The sequence below is a fragment of the Rhinolophus ferrumequinum genome, chromosome 20 (assembly GCF_004115265.2).
Source record: "Rhinolophus ferrumequinum isolate MPI-CBG mRhiFer1 chromosome 20, mRhiFer1_v1.p, whole genome shotgun sequence".
NCBI lineage: Eukaryota > Metazoa > Chordata > Mammalia > Chiroptera > Rhinolophidae > Rhinolophus > Rhinolophus ferrumequinum.
Window position 1 is genome coordinate 49540337 of NC_046303.1, and position 20494 is coordinate 49560830.

General features: G+C 35.4%; 1 protein-coding gene across 1 annotated transcript in view; it reads right to left on the reverse strand.

Moving 5' to 3' along the window:
- Positions 1-20494, reverse strand: part of NAMPT (nicotinamide phosphoribosyltransferase) — a 42128-nt gene that overhangs the window by 2217 nt on the left and 19417 nt on the right. Inside the window, exons 5-10 of the mRNA XM_033088522.1 lie at positions 19849-20007; positions 19148-19284; positions 15180-15405; positions 13199-13318; positions 3808-3948; positions 2049-2183 (exon numbers count right to left, since the gene is read on the reverse strand). Of these exons, the coding sequence (XP_032944413.1) occupies positions 2049-2183; positions 3808-3948; positions 13199-13318; positions 15180-15405; positions 19148-19284; positions 19849-20007 (918 nt within the window). The remainder of the gene's footprint in view (positions 1-2048; positions 2184-3807; positions 3949-13198; positions 13319-15179; positions 15406-19147; positions 19285-19848; positions 20008-20494) is intronic.

Consider the following 20494-nt stretch of genomic DNA (forward strand, 5'->3'; position numbering starts at 1 on the left):
AACTTTAGTCCATCTGGGATAAACTAATTCAGCAAAGTCTTGATAACTATAAGGGTTAAGTGAAGGCCACTCAAAGAACTGTATTAACAGGCTAAATAAAGGAGTGTAATTTTATTTATTTTTTATTATTTTTCACATTGATAATGTTTATTTATTTAATTGTCTTTTTTTGGTCTACTAGATATTAGATTGAGTCAGTTGAGGAAGGGAACCTAGTTTATCTTTGTAAGCCTGATATTTAATACAGAGAAGGTATTCTACGAACCTGTTGGGTGAATTGGAGGAGTGAATGAAGATAGTTTCCACTCACAGTCTTTTTTGGGGGAGGGGACAATCAAGCGTAATTATTCATGGGCAGGCAGTGAAATGTGGAGTAAGAATAGCTTCCCTTGCTATGTTCCAGGAGCCGTAGCGTCCACCTTCCTAATGTATGAGAGATTTTAGTAGGTGGACCCCACTCTTACTTCACTTTCTTACACAATGCATGAAGTGGGACAAACTGATTTGAAATTAATTTCTGTATCAGTCATTTTTTTCTCTTTCTCTTTAACCTTTAATTCACTTGCTGCCCTCTTCAGTATTTGTGCATCATTCTTGTAAATGTTGCGTTTCATCATTATTAGTAATCCAGATAATGTTCTTCTCTATAATATGGGTTAGATTGTCCTCAAAATCATGAATAACAAGTACCAAGATAAGGAAGGAGGTTTTATTAATATGAACACAGCTGGAAATGAAAACTGCCAGACTGAGGAACAACCTCCCAGCCACTGTGGAAGCCTAATGGAAATCAGAATTTGGAACCTGAAAATAAAGAGTTCTTGGGTACTTCAGTTGTTCCTAAAATGCAATAAAAAAGAAACAGATTATTTTTCCCCTTGGGAATGGACTCCTTTCAGTGGAAGATATTGTACCCCATTTTTGTGGGAGACGATAAATAAGTTGTAAAGCAAGCCCTCCATTATTTGGTAAAGAAATGAGCCCCCTTTTCATCCTAAAGGGATCAAATTTTAAAAGTTTGTTTAGAAACTTATGTATTTTTCAGTAAAGATAATAGGAAAATATTATTTCATTAATTTTGGCTCAAAATCTTAAAAGAATATAATAAAAGTAACAAATAGAATATTTGATATAGTATGAAGAATCTAAAGTAATGAATTAATGTGTTTATGTTTAACGTAAACTTCTCTGAGAATATGAATATTCATGAGTAGTTTCCCTCCAAAAATGAGTATTTTTTTCAATCCAGTGGGTTAAAAAAGAGAAATTTATAACTTTTAAATATAAATGTACTTTTATATGTTAAAGACCATAGCTCATACAGACTACTTTAGCATACTAAAAATCTTTCCAGTTTGGTTGACTTGAATTAGAAAACTTGGTTAGTCTAGGTGTCACCATTTATTGTTATATAATCTGAGTGAAGTCACGTAACTTCTCACGTTACACTACTAAAATAACGTAATTTGCCTTTTTAGCCCATGGAGTAGTTGTGAGAATCAAATGAGACTAAAGAAAACCATCTGAACTGGATTCTAGTAAGATTTTAAGAATGGAATTATCTTTAACAACATTCTAGAAGTAGGATAGCCCTTCATTTATCTATTAAAATTACCCAAGTTTACCATAATATAAACAGTTATGAGAAGTCGAATAGCATCCTTTAAGTATGCTTATCTACTCCTCTTCAGAACAGACTCATTGCTGACTGGCAGTGAGAGACTAAACCCACAGTTTGCTGACGCTCCTCAGTCACTACCTGCTGGTCAGTGGAAACACTTCCTTTTTGTTTTGACTGTTACAAAGTATTTCACCCAATTTATGATCTAGCTACTTAGGTTTTTTATTTTATTTTGGTAGGCTGGGTCAACTATTGTATATTTTACAATAAAACTGTTTTGTTTTCTAAGAAAAAAATTGTTCTGAAAATAATTTAAAATTAAAATAGAACATAAAAGCCTCCTTTCTTGGTTGTGGAAAGCCAAGTTACTACTGCTAAAAAATAACAACAAAAACCAAACAAACCAAACCCAAGAGCAGATACATACATGACCATATTCCTCAAGGTCTCCTTTTCCTTCCTCAAGTGTAACAAAATTCCCTGCTGGTGTCCTATGTAAAGATAATCGGCCTTTTTTGGACCTTTTGTTGGGATCAGCAACTGGGTCCTTGAAGACATTAACCTGGAATCCAAATTAAGAAAGAGAAAAAGAAGACTAACCATCAGAAAGGGTCACTCAACTCCATTAAAAAAAAAGTATATACATAACTTACTTATAAATTTTAAGGCACGTTATAAGTATAATGAAGCCAATCCACACTGGGCTTTTAGAAACTTAATTCTAGCTTGTTTTGGAGGACAGAGTCCTCTGTCAGGAAAAAAGATATGAATAAAATACAAATCTTGGCTATCCTTTCTTAACACTGCAGAATACCTAATACTCCATTTGTAGGCAGTCTCGGAGGTTAACACGTGATCCTTCAAGTATCTCCTTTTGTTACAAATTGCTTTTAAACTGATCTAATCATGCTATTTTAAAAAAAAAAATCTACGTCAACTCAATTATATAACCTGTGGCAAGGGAACTAGGATTTTACTAAGGTAAAGGCTTTCCTACTCCATAACCTTTCCCTTTGGTTACTTTTTTCTATTATCCTTGTCACTGTCAGAAGCAAAAAAGACCTAGAGAACCTGGAGAGAACAGAACTTTTGTTTTAGGATCAGAAAAGTGGGAGGCAACACATAATAGGAGCATGTGATGTTACTAGCATGTTAACAGTTACTAGTGATGGCTTTGAAAGAAGAAAACAGATGAGTCAATCCCAGGGACGTGAAGCAAAGCTGGGGACCAACCCAGGTATTTTTAAGAGAGTTGCTAGTATCCCCCACCCTTACCCTTTGACCCAGACTCTCAAGAGCGAATGAAGAGCTAGTGGGATTGTTGTTCAGTGGCCTAGTAGCTTGGCCTCTCCTGTTCTCAGGCTACTAGAACGTGATTCTGGCATCACAACTTCAACCTCATACTCCACCTTCCTAAAACACTGTTTTGATAGTGTTTACACTCGTACTTCCCCATCTTTAATATATGATGGCTAGGTTAGCTGACATTCCCACTCAAATATGGCCAACTTTTTGATTAAAAGTTATGTACTGAAGCATTGGGAAATGCCTGACCTGCATTATGTCACTTAAATAATCTCGCATCTTATTTTTCCCCCTAAGTCGTATTATTTATTACCTAACGTCTCTTTTCTTTCCTTGTTTCCGAGTCAAGGTCAGTGGTGCCTGACAATATTATGAATATTAGGGTTGGGTGACTTAGGTGGTTGGAGCACCATGTGCTCCTAACGCTGAGGTCGCCAGTTCAATTCCCACATGGGCCAGTGAGCTGCGTCCTCTACAGCTAAGATTGTGAAGAACAGCTCTCCCTGGAGCTGGGCTGCTGTGAGCAGCCGGAGGTTGGCGTGCGTTGCAGTGTGCTGCTGTGGGCTGCCGTGGGCTGCCATGAGTGGCCGGTGGCCAGTGTGAGCGGCCGGCAGCCGGCGAGAGCTGCCATGAGCTGCTGTGAGTGGCTGACTGCAGACCGACGGCCTCAGCCGGGAGGAGCAAAAGGCTCATAATACCAGCATGGACCAATATGCTGTGTCCTACACAACTAGACTGAGAAACTACGGCTTGAACCGGAGTGGGGGGAGGTAAAAAAATTATAAATATTATAGTTCAGAACCATATTATCCTTTAACTATTGCATTCAATAACTACATTCTACCGAGATACATAAAGAAGGTAAAAGTTAAAGGACATACCCCAAGGCCATTGGTTACAACATAACTACACTTGAAGGAACAATTCAAAAGATCTCTTGTTAACTTCTGTAGCAAAGCTCCACCAGAACCGAAGGAAACGTTTTCAATACTCCATTTTTTTTGCTTCATGCCTTCTACAATCTAGAAGATTAAAAAATAAAAAAACAACAGAAACTATTATTAAGTAACCTGGAAGAAGAAGGAGATAATCTTCCATGGGCCATCTTGATGAATAAACCATTTAGAGCCATTTTATAACAATGAATGATAAGAATAAGGCCTATATAAAATTATATCCCACCATTTCCTTTTTTAAAAGATTCACCCACCCCAAAACGGGCAGCCTGAGGGGTAAGTGTGGAAGGAAGGGATTTCATTGAAAGTTACTGAATTTGTGCTGTTGTGTCATCATTGTGGTTAGGGTTGGGGAAAAGAAGGAAATGAGAGGGAGTGAGAAAAAATTGGCTATAAGTATTCAAGGTACTTGAGTAAACTTTTATCTGTCTCTTGAAGTTACTGTCCAGATGCCAGTAGCACAAGCAATGGGACCTAGACATTTGCTCCGAATTACTACACTCTGGGAATGATAAATCATCCCTAATAAATTTCAATATATGTGATCACGTCATAATGCATGTCATATGTAATGGGGCATTTAAAAATCAACGGATATTGGTGGCAAAACAATATAAAATACTCCCTCTTACATAACAGTTGAAACATTGGAAGAGTCATTTTACTGTGGCTGGTATAAGCAAAATTAAGAAAAGACTGGGTGCTAACATTTATCACTGGATCATTTTTGGCAGAACGATTACCTACCTATAAGCCAGCTAGAGAAACCTGTATGAGCATACAGCTTTGGCAGCTAAAATAGTTTTTTCAAGGGATACATAATTTAAAAGTTACGTTAATTTATTCAGCTACATTATTATCAATGTCATTTGTATTTCTTTTTCCTAAGCAGGACTTATTAACGCAGAATCTGTCTTATTTAACACATTCAATCACTTTTATGACAGAAGATGGCACATGAAATTTAGTAATCATTCCTTTAATTTCATAAGAATAGTCAAAAGGAAGTAACTGGAAAGTCTTGCTCTATTTTATTGAAACGGAACTTTCAGAAGTGATTAGAAAATTCTAAGCAAATTTAATAGTCCTATGTGAATCATTAATAATATATATTCACTATATTCCCCTCAAATACTGAGAGTCTCAACCTGAATTATCTATTATTTTCAACACTGCAAGATAAAAATATATGAACTCCAAGGATCTTCACCTTTTTTTTTTAAAATTAGTTTCAGGTGCACAAGACAAAGTAATACTTAGACGTTTATCATTTGTCCCTCACACTGTGTCAATCCCCCTCCCCCATCCACTATCCCTCTGACATCGCACAGAGCCATTACATTTCCACTGTCTCTATTCCTAATGCTGTACTCCGCTTCTTGTAAGTATATACATACGTATATATATACATATATATGTATGTGTGTGTGTGTGTATAAATATATGTATATGTATATAAAATTATAGTTGGCATTCATTATTGCTCAGCTTCAGGTGTGCAGTGATCAGGCATCTACATCATCCCTGAGGTGGTCTCCCAAATGGGACAAGTGTCCATTGGATACCCTACAAAATCTTTACAACATTATTGATTACATTCCCCAAATTAATTTTCAAAACCCCGTGGCCATCTTGTCGTTACTGACTGTTTTCTAATCCCCTCACCTCCCCCCTTATTCCCACCCCTCCCGCCCATCTAGCAACCCTCAGTTTTTCCTCTGTCTCCAAAACTGCTTCTGATTAGTTCATTCACTTATTCTTTTCTTTAGATTCCACATATAAGTGAGATCATATGGTATTTGTCTTTTTCTGTCTGACTTATTTCACTTAACATAATGTTCTCTAGGTCCATCCATGTTGTTGCAAGATTTCTTTCTTTTTTATGGCTGAGTAATGCTCCATTGTATAAATGTACCAGTTTCTTAATTCAGTCATCAACTGATGGGCATTTCAGTTGTTTCCATGTCTTGGCTATGGTGTATAGTGCTGCACTAAATATAGGAGTGCAGAGATTTTTGAATTAGAGTTTTGGATTTCTCCGGATAGATACCTAGAAGTGGAATTGCTGGATCATAAGGTAGTTCCATTTTCAGATTTTTGAGATACCTCCATACTGTTTTCCATAGTGGCTGCACCGATCTGGAATCCCACCAACAGTGCACAAGCGTTCCCTTTTTTCCACATTCGCGCCAGTACTTGTTGTTTGTTGATTTATTGATGATAGCCATTTTGACTGGGGTGAGGTGGTTATCTCACTGTGGTTTTTATTTGCATTTCTCTGATGGTTAGTGAGGTTGAGCATTTCTTCATATGTCTGCCATCTGTACGTCCTTTTAAGAAAAATGTCTCTTCCATGTCCTCAGCCCATTTTTTAATTGGGTTGCTTTTTTGGAGTTGAGCTGAGTGAGTCTTTTATAAATTTGTGATATTAACCCCTTATCAGATATATCATTGGCAAATATCTTTTCCCATTCAGTAGGATCCCTTTTTGTTTTATTGATGGTTTCCTTTGCTGTGAAAAAACTTTTTAGTTTGGTGTAATCCCACGTTTATTTTTTCTCTTACTTCCCTTGCGTGAGGGGATATATCAGTAAAAATTTTACTATAGGTAATGTCTGTGAAGTTTCTTCCTATATTTTCTTGTAGGAATTTTATGGTTTCAGATCTTACATTTAAGTCTTTAAGCCATTTTGAATTTATTTTTGTATATGGTGTAAGGAAGTGGTCCAGCTTCATTTTTTTGCATGTGTCTGTCCAGGTTTCCCAGCACCATTTATTGAATAGACTGTCTTTACCCCATCGTACATTCTTGCTTCCATTGTCATAGATCAAATGGCCATAGAGGCATGGATTTATTTCTGGACTCTCTATTCTGTTCCATTGATTTATGTGTCTGTTTTTAAGCCAGTACCATGCTGTTTTGATTACTGTAGGCTTGTAGTATAATTTGATGTCAGGTATTGTTATACCTCCCACTTTGTTCTTATTTCTCAAGATTGCTTGAGACTATCCGGGGTCTTTTATGGTCCCATATAAATTTTAGGATTATATGTTCTATTTCTGTGAAAAACGTCGTTGGTAGTTTCATAGGAATTGCGTTGAATATGTATATTGCCTTAGGCAGTATGGACATCTTAACTATATTAATTCTTCCTATCCATGAACATGGTATGTGTTTCCATCTATTTGTATCTTCTTTCATTTCTTTCTTCAGTATCTTATAATTTTCTGAGTACAGATCTTTTACTTCTTTGGTTAAATTTATTCCCAGGTATTTTATAGTCTTTGAAGCAACTGTAAATGGGATTTTTTAAATTTCTCCTTCTGATGTTTTATTATTGGTATATACAAATACAACTGATTTGTGAATATTAATTTTGTATCCTGCTACTTTACTAAAGTCATCTATCAGCTCTAATAGTTTTTTGGTGGAGTCTTTAGGGTTCTCTATATATAGTATCATGTCATCTGCATATAATGATAATTTTACTCCCTCCTTACCGATTTGGATGCCTTTCATTTCTTTTTCTTGTCTGATTGCTGTGGCTAGAACTTCCAGCACTATGTTGAATAAAAATGGAGAAAGTGGGCAACCTTGCCTTGTTCCTGATCAAAAGGGGAATGGTTTTAGCTTTTCCCCATTGAGTATGATGTTAGCTGTGGGTTTGTCATATATGGCCTTTATTATGTTGAGATATGATCCCTCTATTCCTACTTTCTTACGAGTTTTTATCATAAATGGCTGCTGGATTTTATCAAATGCTTTTTCTGCATCTATTGATATGATCATGTGATTTTTATTTTTCATTTTGTTAATGTGGTGTATCACATTAATTGATTTGCAGATGTTGAACCACCCTTGCATACCAGGGATGAATCCCACTTGATCATGGTGTATGATCTTTTTAATGTATTACTGAATTCTGTTCGCTAATATTTTGTTGAGGATTTTTGCATCTATATTCATTAGAGATATCGGCCTGTCGTTTTCTTTTTTTGTGGTGTCTTTGTCCGATTTTGGGATCAGGGTGATAGTGGCTTCGTAAAAAGTGTTTGGGAGCCTTCCCTCCTGGATTTTTTTGAGGAGCTTGACGAGAATAGGTGATAATTCTTTTTTGAACATTTTGTAAAATTCACCTGTAAAGCCATCTAGTCCAGGGCTTTTGTTTGTTGGGAGATTGTTGATTACTGATTCAATTTCCCTGGTGGTAATCAGTCTATTCAGGTTTTCTGTTTCTTCTTGAGGTAGCTTTGGAAGGTTGTATGCCTCTAGAAAATTGTCCATTTCTTCCAGATTGTCAAATTTGTTGGCATATAGTTACTCATAGTAATTTCTTAAAATTTTTTTTTGTATTTCTGCGGTGTCTGTTGTCACTTCTGTTTCATTTCTGATTTTATTAATTTGGGCCCTCTCTCTCTTTTTTTAAATGAGTTTGGCTTAAGGTTTGTAAATTTTGTTTATCTTCTCTAAGAACCAACTCTTGGATTCATTGATCTTTTGTATTGTTTTTCTGGTTTCTATTTCATTTATTTCCACTCTGATTTTTATTATCTCCTTCCTTGTACTCCCTTTGGGCTTATTTTGCTGTTCTTTTTCCAGATCCCTTAAGTGTGAAGATAAACTGTTGATTAGTGATGTTTCTTGTTTCTTTACGTAGGCCTGCAATGCTATGAATTTCCCTCTTAGGACTGCTTTCGCGGCATCCCATAGATTTTGGGTCTTCGTGTTTTCATTTTCGTTTGTCTCGAGATATCTTTTGATTTCTTACTTGATCTCCTGGTTGACCCATTCATTATTTAGTAACATGTTATTCAGCCTCCATGAATTGGTGTGTCTTCCAGTTTTTTTCCTGTAGTTCATTTCTAATTTCATAGCACTGTGGTCAGAGAAGACAATTGGTATGATTTCAATTTTCTTAAATTTATCAAGACTTGTTTTGTGGCCTAACATATGGTCTATCTTTGAAGATGTTCTATGTGTGCTTGAGAAGAAAGTGTATTCTGCAGCTTTGGGGTGAAATGCTCTGAAAATATCAATTAAATCCAAGTGGTCCAACGTGTCATTTAAGCCTGTTGTTTCCATATTGATTTTCTGTCTGGAAGACCTGTCCCTTGTTGTCAGAGGTGTGTTGAAGTCCCCAAATACGATAGTGTTACTGTTGATCTCTGTCTTTATGTCAGTCAATATCTGTTTTATATATTTAGGTGCTCCTATGTTGGGTGCATAGATGTTTACTAGGGTTATGTCCTCTTGTCGGATCAATCCCTTTATTATTATATAGTGCCCATCTTTATCTTTTAGTATGTTCTTCATTTTAAAGTCTATTTTGTCAGATATAAGTATTGCAACTCCAGCTTTTTTCTCATTTCCATTGCATGAAATATCTTACTCCAACCCTTCACTTTCAGCCTGTGTCTTTTGATCTGAGGTGAGTCTCTTGTATACAGCATATACAAGGGTCTTTCTTATCCACTCAGCCACCCTATGTCTCTTGATTGAAGCATTTAATCCGTTTACATTTAAAGTGATTATTGATAGGTACATAGTTATTGCCATTTTTAAATTTGTAGTTAGATTGTTTTCATCTTTCTTCTATTTACACAAGTCCTTTTAGTATTTCTTGCAATGCTGGCTTGGTGGTAATAAATTGCTTTAGCTTATTCTTTTCTGGGAAGCTCTTTATCTCTCCATCAACTTTAAATGATAGCCTTGCTGGATAAAGCAATCTAGGTTGTAGGCCTTTGTTTTCCATCACTTTGAGTATCTCCTGCCACTCCCTCCTGGCCTTCAATGTTTCTGTAGAAAAGTCATTTGATAGTCTTATGGGAGTTCCCTTGTATGTAACCCTCTGTCTTTCTCTTGCTGCTTTTAGGATTCTCTCTCTGTCTTTAACCTTTGCCTTTTTAACTGTAATGTGTCTTGGTGTGGGCCTGTTTGGAACTCTCTGCACTTCCTGGGCTTGTATGTTGGTTTCCTTCATCGGGTTATGGAAGTTTTCGGACATTATTACTTCAAATATACTTCAAAATCCCTTGCTTCCTCTCTTTACCTTCTGGTATTCCTATGATGCGCATGTTGTTGCACCTGATGTTATCCCAGAGGTCTCTTAAACCATCTTCATTGTTTTTTTATTCTTTTTTCTTTCTGTTGTTCTGTTTGGGTGATCTCTGCTAACTTGTCTTCAAAGTCGCTGATTCGATCCTCTGCTTCATCTAACCTGCTGTTAATTCTTTCAAGTGAGTTCTTTATTTCAGTAATTGCGTTCTTTAGTTCTAACTGGTTATTCATTATGATTTCTACTTCCTTCTTTATGTCGTCTATAAGCTCCTTAAACATTCTTATCATCAGTGTTCTGAACTCTGTCTCTGATAGTTTGGTTACCTCTGTTTCATTTGGTTCCATTTCTGGAGGTTTCTTCTGTTCTTTTATTTGGGACATGTTTCTTTGTTTCCCCATTCTGGCTGACTCTCTGTGTTTGCTTCGATGTATTAGGTAGACCCCCTAGAGTTCTTAGTTCTTGCTGGGTTATCTTATGTAGTATGTGTCCTTTATATTTGACTTGCACTACTTCGTTCTTCTGCGGACCTTCACCTTTTAACAAACCCACATTTAGAAAGGCAATCTTCTTAAATCCAAACCATCTAATTCTACTGCTACATGTAAGGAATTGAGATGGAAACATATACAATTTATTTTTAAAGTGATTCCTTAGACTTTATATAAATCCAGTCTGATGTCTTTATTATTATACCTGAACCTAAAAGTACCCAAGGGCCCCGAATTCAGATTATGAAAGTAAGGCGTGTTCCAAAAGAGTGAATTTCAACATGGAACAAATGCAAAGAATAGAACAGAAAAATGGAGGAAAAGAAAGGGACAGATAGATGGAAGGTAAGGTAGTTTGATTAAAAAAAACAGAAAAAATAGTTTCAGACCTGTCACCTGATTTTAGATATGCCTCAGAAGCATAAGAATGAGGAAATTATAAAGAACAGTAATCACCTAGTGTCCTATCTCTATATTTCTGGCCCTGTTTCTTTAAGAGAGTCTTCCCATATAGCTGTATAGCTTTATAATGAAGTTATATAGCTTTATAAAATTTAGATAATTTAGAGTTAAAGTTTTACTTAATTGTTCTGTTAAGAGTACATTACATTTAGATAACAAAAATTAATGTGTTCCTATCATTAGGATTTACATAAAACCAATGTCTTCTATTAAGATCCTCACAAGGATCAGGGGAAATTCCCCAGCAAAGTAGAGAAAAGCGTTCTAGGAAAAGAACAGGATAATTAAAGGGGAAGAAGAAAAATGTTTAAAATATGTGGAACTTCACTTGCAAAGAGATCTTGCCAATCTTGAGAATTTGGTGCCATTTTTGTTGTTAATGACTGAATCCCTAATGGAGATACAAACAGAAAGAGAAGACAGACACTTCTGTGTTTTGTCCAACATAAGAGATTTTTGCCTTTTTTCCTAACTGAGCAGACTGATTTTGGCACACACAAACCTAGAGCAGGCTTATACTGTATGTAAACTTCACGGGACGCCACAAGAAGACTGCCTGAGAGCAGCAATCCAACAGTGAGGCTGACTGTCACTTGTTTGAAATTAAATACATTTTTCATTTTGTCAAAATTAAGGCATTTAATTTGGTATATATACAAAGCAAAACCACTCACTATATGTATTATTCCTGCTTCTAAAAACTTATTTGACCCACCTCCAATATGAAGAAAGCAGGTACACCCCATCAGCCTTTAGGTAAACCAACACTCGAGTACATCTGCATTACACAAACGATTCATTCTCTGATTGTTCTGTTTAAGGTTTCACCAATGACAGAGTATTTGTCTCAATATTTAACTTCTTGTTCATAGTTAAAAAAAAAAGTTGAAGTTTTGAAGTGATTCTCAACTTTTTAAAATGCACATACATTCTCAAAGTTTATTTAAAACAAAAAGAAAAGCAAGAAAAGCCGAGAACTCAGGTTTTTTTTTTAAAGGCAAGTTCAAATACCTGATTGAACAACTCAACTTAAAGAGCTCCGCACTGGAACCAGGAAGGGCAGGTCTAGCAGTGAAGATAACGGGGCTAATGGGTTTTCTGAAATTGGTAGAGTACCCTGCCCATGTTTCTTCATCAGCAAGGGGGATTAAGTGTGTGTGAGGGTACCCGCCAAACTGCCTAAAATGAAGGAATGGGTAATAATGTTTAACTGATGCCAAGATAAGAAACCTTTAACTCAGCTGAGCTAAGGAGACAACAGCAATTCCATATGCCAGCTGAGGTTTCCACACTCAGGCCCTGCTTCTCACAGCAGGCTTTTTTTCTATTTCTTCTTTCCTTTTTACATGAAAGCCCCTAACAATACCAAATGCCTTAGAGGAGTTTGGGGGAGTTTCCACTTTTAACAGGCAAAGCAGTTTGGGAGGGTTGGTGGAAGAAACTTCGCTTCTCTTATTCCAAGAAAGCTATTCCAGACACCACCTTTAGGAGCTCCAACTGCACAGAACCACAGAAGTCATGTCTGTTACATGTAGGAGTTCTTACTTTTAAACAAATCTTTGGAAAACAAACTATTTATAATTTGGGTACTGACCTTACTCTAACCACACCAAACTTTCAAACAGAAAATCCTTTGATAACTGTGTTATCCAAGTGGATACCACTGGAAACAGTATACATTAAAATGTCAGTGGCTTACAATAGCAGAGAGCCCATGTTCTGACACCAGTGATACCGTTAGTTTTTATGGAGTATTTAGGTATTAGTTAAAATGAAATTATAGCTCATCAGAAGCTTATTTGAAAACAAAAGAGGCAGAAGCTTTAGTGTTAACACACTATTTGGTTAAATCTAACAATAGTGAAAATAGTGTTTAATTTAGAAGAGCTGACAAACCATTTTATAATTTTTGAAAAAGCACATATTAAAATCATTTGAGTTTCACACTTGAGTATGTGAAGTTCCATTCTATTAAAACTGAGACCTATTTGGCATCAAGATTTTTTGTTTCATATCCAAGGAACATTCATGGACTGGAATTTTCTTGTGTCATAGTTGTATTTCTTTAGGCTCACCATCTAGGGTGGCCAGTGAGGACTGGGAATAGTACATGTGGTTTGGTTGGTACTTTTATACTTTAAGTAACTACTATTTATAAAATTTAAGCAATTAACAGAAAAGACATGTACATTATAAACTTATGAAACGAATCACAACTGTACTCAAATTATTAATGTGTTTATCAAACTAATAAAAAGGAGCTGAATTATGATGACATTATTGGAACATTTACTATAAAACACATACCTCTTGTAAGGTATTAATATCTACTCCATCCCCTTGAATAACTCGAAGATAAGGTGGCAGCAACTTGTAGCCCTTTGAGTTCTCAGTCACAGGGAACTTCTTACCTAAAATATCCAAAACCTGTACAGAAAAATACACACCCAATACAAAATAACTAAAACTGAAAAAAAGTGTAAAAATGACTTTGCTTTGCTAGACAATCTTGAGAATATAAAATTAATGAAATTACTTAAAAAATTTTACAATATGTATAAGCCTTCTAAAATTTAGTCTCAATTCCTTTGATTATGACAGAAACAGGCATGCTATTTTCTATCAAGTCAATTTACATGGTAAGTGGCTCAAAACATAAAGATTTTTCCCTTACATCTTTCAAATTATACAGATTCAGGAAAAAATCCTCTAACTTTAGAAGCTAAAACAGTAAATATAATAGTCTTAAAAGGTATAGAAAGCATCATTTAATAGACTCATGATTATACTTTTGACTTGGATTTATTCTATGTGTCCAATAGTTTTTGTTCGGTTTAATTTTGATATCACAAATATAAATCCATTTGAATTACAAAATTCAGAGAAATGATGGTATGTAGACAAAGCTGGATATAAGTATGTATAACCCACAGTTTCTCTGAAGTTCTCTTCACTTAAAGATGACACCCATTTTTAAAGCCTAATTGCATAATATGCAAATTGTACCACTCATCGATTAACTACTGGAAGTTTTATAGCAGCTGAAATACCTAAATATTGATTTAAAATTTCTGAGGAACCTGGTCAGAGATACAAAGACCTATCAGACAATTTTCTTCCCCAACAATCAGTCTTTTTTCCTAAATAAATTGGTTTAAGATTCCAACAATGAGAAAATTCCATATTGATGTCTCAGTTTATTCTTAACACTAGGTCTACACATTTTTATTAGGTAACAGGAAAAAACATGAAACCTGTTAAGTTAGCAAAAACTTAATCTGTTAATACTTCAGGTTAAGATAAGACCTTCAGATCGGCCTATTAGTTAATAGAAAGGAAAAGAGCTCCTGGATTCTATATTCCCTTCCCCCCTTATTGGCTCTTTTCTGAATTACTTGAAAGAAAAGACTTACTTCTAGCTTTTCCCAACAGTTAATATATCAGTAAATACATTCCTTCAATTCCTTGGAAATGACCTCCTCACCTCTCTTAAGGGGTAAGTAATGTATCATCTAATCATTAGCTAGGAAACAGTGTGGTAACATGAGAAGGCCACAGTCAGAAAGACCTGCAATGGGGACTTAGCTTATTCTCTATGTTGTCTTGTGTGACCTTGAACAAGTTACTTTAACCTCTCTAAGTCTGTTTCTTAGTCTATAAAACAGAGAAGATAATATTTATCATAGGGTTTTCATAGAGATTAAATGACACAGCTTAAGTAAAGCCCCTAACACAATGTTTTTCTAGTAGTGAGGTCAAATAACCTGCTCATATTGGTGTTTTTCAAAGAAGGCAAAGTCCTGAACACTAAATAAATGCAGCATTGCTACATTGAGGATCAACAGTATCTCTAAAGAGTCACTACTTGAAAAGGACTTTCATTTTTTTTTTATTCCACACCACCTTGTACTTATTTCTTTTGCACTAAAAACTTCCAAGATATAGCAATGATTTGTGATAAAGGAAAAGAAAGAAACCATAAACTTGTTAACCAATTCACAAGATTGGTTAAAATGGTAATGCTATTAATTTTCAAAGTAGAAAAGAAAATATCTGCTCAACAGTACTTAACCGTCTATTTGACAGTATAAATAAATAACCCATAACTCTGGGTATCCTGTTATTAATGTGTGACCTTGGGCAAATCTGTTACTCTCTCTGGGCTGCAACTCTGAAATAAGGGGACCGGTCCAGATAGCTCTGTAATGATGTGTGTATAAATGAAAAGTAGTGTTGATGCAGCTGGTGTGTAGGCATTTTAATAATCAAGTTACGTATTAAAATTTACCTTTAATACAGTGTCAAGAGGATTTCCAGAATCAGGTCTGATTATTAGTGGTGCCTCTGTACTTCTTGATACTATTAAATGTCTTAGATCTTCACCCCATATTTTCTCACACGCATTATAAATGTCATAGCTATCGCTGACCACAGATACAGGCACTGATGAAAACTGTGTTACTATATGTTCAAAAGCATCTTTTTCATGGTCTTTCCCCCAAGCTGTTATGGTACTAGAAAACAAAATGAAAATAAAGATTTACTTAGGCAGACACATTATCTGTTCCTGAATCATATCTCATGTTTACTACACCGCCAACACTGCAGAGAAGGTGAGTGATTTAGTTTAATGAATGCAGACCAGGTTAGTTGAATATCTGGGCCCCTTGGCCAATTTTTTTGTATTCCTCTCTAATAGTTGTTTTAGTTTTTAAGTCAAATAGAACCAACTACAGTTCTTTTTTTGGTATTCCTGAACCGACTCATTTAAAATCAGTGAGCTACAAAAGTACCCGCTGAATGCACTCTATTTATTATGCCAAGATGTTGGAAAGAATGAACACGCTCCCATTATTGGCTAGTACTTGACTCCCTTTGGTGAATTTTCAAAACCATATACCAATAATAGTAGGGACATGTATTTGATCTTTTTTACTTTTCAAACCTTACACTTAAAGACAATTACTCATACTATACTATATACATACATATAGTCAACTCTTTACCTGTAATATCTTCAAATGGCCAGTAATAGGTAGTCATTTATTTCATTTATAGATTATCCACTACCAATTAATAACACATGCCCAAGGAATAAGAATTCTTAGTTTGAGCAAAACACAATTAAGATGGGCAATAAACTGTGTGAGTTTCGATAAGGCAAGAATGGTTATAGTGATTTTTACAATGTCCTCAGTATGGTTCTTCTTATTGAATAGATTAATATACGTATGTAACTTAAGTACTTGTTGGTTAACTAACACATAATTTTTAAAATTCTTAAACAGAATAATGAATTTGAAAATTGCTGCCATTTCCTCATGCCAAGCAAGTTTTCTCCCTAATTTTCTTGTTTTTGCCTCTAACTCATTTTCCTAAATAAAATAATGGAAAGTTAAGACAATCCACTCATTCATGATTGAACTCCATGTAGGTATAAATTTATTTCAAGATTGACTGAAGAGCCATACTAATTTATGTTTGAAATTGTCATTTTATTTTAATTTATTTTCTAAAAGTTTGGAGTAAACTTTTCTTGTGCTGTCAATGGTACGCTGAGGCTAAGGGAGCACGTACAATTCAGGATTATAAAGACTTAGCTTCCCAGAGACTTCTCTCGTCTGAAATGGACAGATAGCCAGCCTGTTTACATAAAACTTATTTTACGGTGAACACTCTTCTAAACAGTTACAGAGACTGCCAGTAGCTATGATGCTAACTCCATTTCATGCAAGCATCTGCAGGCTAAGGGAAAAGTAAGATATGGATGAAGAGAAGCCTCTTCTTCATATCAAGAATTGCTATTGTCTTCTTTATAAGGGAGAGAATTAAGCTCAAAGAATACCAGTACCGGATAGCTTTGTAATGGAAGAACGAACTTGTATTGCTAGAGGTCTTGCCAATCGTTACTCCTATTCTAGTGCCGTATTTGGTATGGAAATCATAAATATTTGTTCAATGAATTCTACTCATTCTATAATTCCAATTTCCAGCAAATTAAATTTGATATCCTTCAAAGTTTGAGGGAAAAGTTATGACACTGCATACTTCTAGTCGATTCATATATTCCTTAAGAAAATATTTACAACAATAATGGCAGTGCTCTAAATTTTAGAGTTCTATTTTAAAGTTATTTTAGATGTTAGTCATTTATCCTCAATGACCTTCTGATGTTGGAGATGTAAAATTTTAGCTCCTCCTTTTGTATGGTTGGATGGAGGAACTGAAGAACAGAGAGTTAAGTGACTTGCCCAAGGCCACCCAGTATGTCAGCTGTAAAGGTTACTATGGCTTCCCAACTTTCAGTCCAAAGTCCTATTCACTATACCTATGCTGTTGTTTAAGATTTTTCTGTTTAAGAACATCTGAAATAATCTTATATATTAAGGAATCGAAAATTTACAAGTAAATATCATGTGACTATGTAGATTTTCACTGTTTTACCATGAAAGCCCTAAGGATATTATCTTTATTCTCAGATTTATAGTATCATACTCGTATTATTTTAAACAAAACCAGTCACGAGTCTAATATATGGATACTACATTAAGTTTTAAAAAGATGCATATATATCTAGTCCAAAATAAAAATACTGTAACCCCCAAACCTTTATCTGTTGATAAATTTTCCCAGTTTCACTAGTCTTAAAATGTGAAAGTATTCAACAAGGCCCTACTAATACAGCAATGCTCATAAATGTTAGCTGAATCTGCTCTCTACTGAGCCCCAATTCAAATCATCAAGTTCTAGCAATTTCATCTCCCAAGCCACTGCTCACGTTTACCCGCTTCTTTCCATTCATTTAGCCCCTTGGCTCTGAACCTTGTCATCTCTCAAAACTGGTGCAGTATCTTTCTATAAAGCCCCGTACCGTCTCTTTTCTCACTCTCTCTCTTTTTTCAATTCAGAGGATAGCCTATCAAAATAATCTTCCTGAAATATTTCTTTGACATCATTTCTTTGCTCAAAAACTTTAATGCCCACTCCCATTTGAAAATGGAATTAGAATAACCTAGCACAAATTTGAGGGCCTTTGCTAAACCTGTCTTCCCAGTCTACCCTATGTTGGCCTACAAAATCTCTTTGTTTCATCTCTGATTCCCTAAACACACTTGCACTCTCCTCTTTAAGTCTTGCTCTTTCAGGACGATGCCTGACACATGGTAGGCACGCAATCCACATTTACTTAGCGAATGAGTGATTCCACCATGACTGCCATTAAATTTTACCATTCCTTCAAGAAGGTAAGATTCCATACCATCTCTATAAAAATGTTTAAAAATTGTTTATTTTTTGTTTATTTCATCTTTTATCTGTAAAATCTTTCTGGCTCCTGCCAGTGGAATACACCTTCCCCACCTTGCACCTCTAGAACACTTTAATTGTACCTCTTTAAAAGTACTTAATCAACAGAGCTGAATGTCGCTAGTGTATTATTTTTATCCCGAATATAGGGTCATTTTTTTTTTTTTTTAAATCTTTCTATCCCTTGTAGCACTCAGTAGATTGCCTTGAATAAAAGCTCAGCTTTATTCTAAACTCAGTGCTGGTTTTGGCATGCTGTGCAGTATTAAAATATGAGTTGAACTTAATAAACCTTCTCAAACAGTAAATACCTTTTGTTAAGAACCAGAAATAAGGTTTGGCATAGATTTTTAAAACTCTACTGACTTTCAGTAAAGTTACGTCTAGGACTAGAACAGCTGCTGCCTAGAATTATAACTGCCTTCTAGTTTAACGAGATTGCTTAGTAAGATCAGAAACGGAAGCAAAGAAGAACCTGAAGTCTCTTCCTTCCATCAGAAGGGCTTAGGTGATCATCTACAAATGAGACTACCGGGTCCAGATGACAATTTCTAGGGCAAAGATAGGTGAGGTCATGCAGAAGAGCAGGGAAAGGGGAAAAAGTGACCAGATTTCAACAGTGATGTGTCTAGACTTAATTTAAACAAATAAAATATATCTGCATATGGCAATAGAGCCGTTGAAAAAGTCCTTAATATAAAATCCATATGGCAATATAAGAGTAGGAAACGCTCTTAATTTGTTTCTATTAGGATAGTTCTCAACCTCTGATACTAATCTTTATATAAGGTATAAATACTGCATGTGTATTGCTTAAATTCATGAAGATTTACTGAAGTACATGGCCCTGTAGTTAAGCAAAACATCACTCAATTACAAATACAAGAGTGAAAAAACTTAGTTTTAGAAAACAAATGTTTGGATAATAGGAGGATGAAAACAGAATTTTACCTGTGTTCTGCTGCTGGAACAGAATAGCCTGGAACAGGATCTTTTGTTCCATAGTATTTTTTAATTAAAGCAATTCCTGCTACTGTATCTGTTCCTTTGAAGTTAACCAAATGAGCAGAAGCTCCGATACCAGCAGTCTGGAAAATAAACAATAAATCAAAATCCAAAACGGAAAAGAAAAACCTACACTTGAGGTACACAGCATAGCTCACAAGGAATTATTATTCTCGTGTTCTTAGAGATAGTTAACTCTTATCGGATAATAGCTCCTTACAACAAAGATCCAGTTTTTACTAAATACTTAATTCAATTGTTATCTCCTCAGAGAGAACTATTTAATACCAATCCACCCCCACTTCTCATCACCCTCTTGTCCCTTACTCTGCCTTGTTTCTCTGTAGCATTATCTGACATCTGCTATATTTATTATGTCTGCCTGTCTGTCCATTTGTCTGTCAGCCCATCCATCCATCCAACATATACAGGATATGGACATTTGTTGAAGGCTATAGTCCATGTGCTTTGAACAGAGGCTGATATATGTAGGTAGTTAAAATATATCTGTTCACTGAATCTCTGGAATTTCAAAATACGGCCGACATAGAACCAACATCAATCTCTTAATTTCCCAGAAAACTTATAATGGTAATCTATCGACAATCCACATTTTGTTCAATGAGGTTCATTTCAAAGCTTCTTACCTCTTGGGAAGAGACTCCTCTGTAGCCAAAATCATGCAACTTGTACTCCAGACCATCTAAGTTACCAGATGTTTCTAACAAATATTTGGCCAATATTTTCTTCTGCTCTCTAGAATTTGTGGCCACGGTGATTGGATACCAGGACTGAACAAGAATAGTCTGTAGTAATAAAATTAACCATATATATTAATACATAAAATATTGGGTTCTTTCTGAGGAAAATCCTAGCTTTCTCTGGAGATATGTCCTGGACTTCCATACTATTTCAACTGTATAACAGGATGCCTACACATGTATTCCAGATACGGTGCATAGCTCAGCTCTCAAATCAGCAACACGAAGGTAAAGCATACCGGGCCCTTACCAGTAGAGAATGTCAAATTACCTAATTCTACCCAAAGCTCGAAAGCAGCAAATAATGTTGAGAAAGATTATCTGTGACGAAAGACCAACTTTTAAAAGGATTTTCAATCTGTCATGGGTCAATAGTTTTATAAAATATACTCACTCTTGTATGGTGAAGCAATTCACATAAAAATTTCTAAATGCTTATCCTTGATTTCTCTATTTAATGTGAACCTGCATCAAATACTTCATGGACCAACACTGGCCCATGGACTACACCTGGAATAGGATGGGTCTCAAG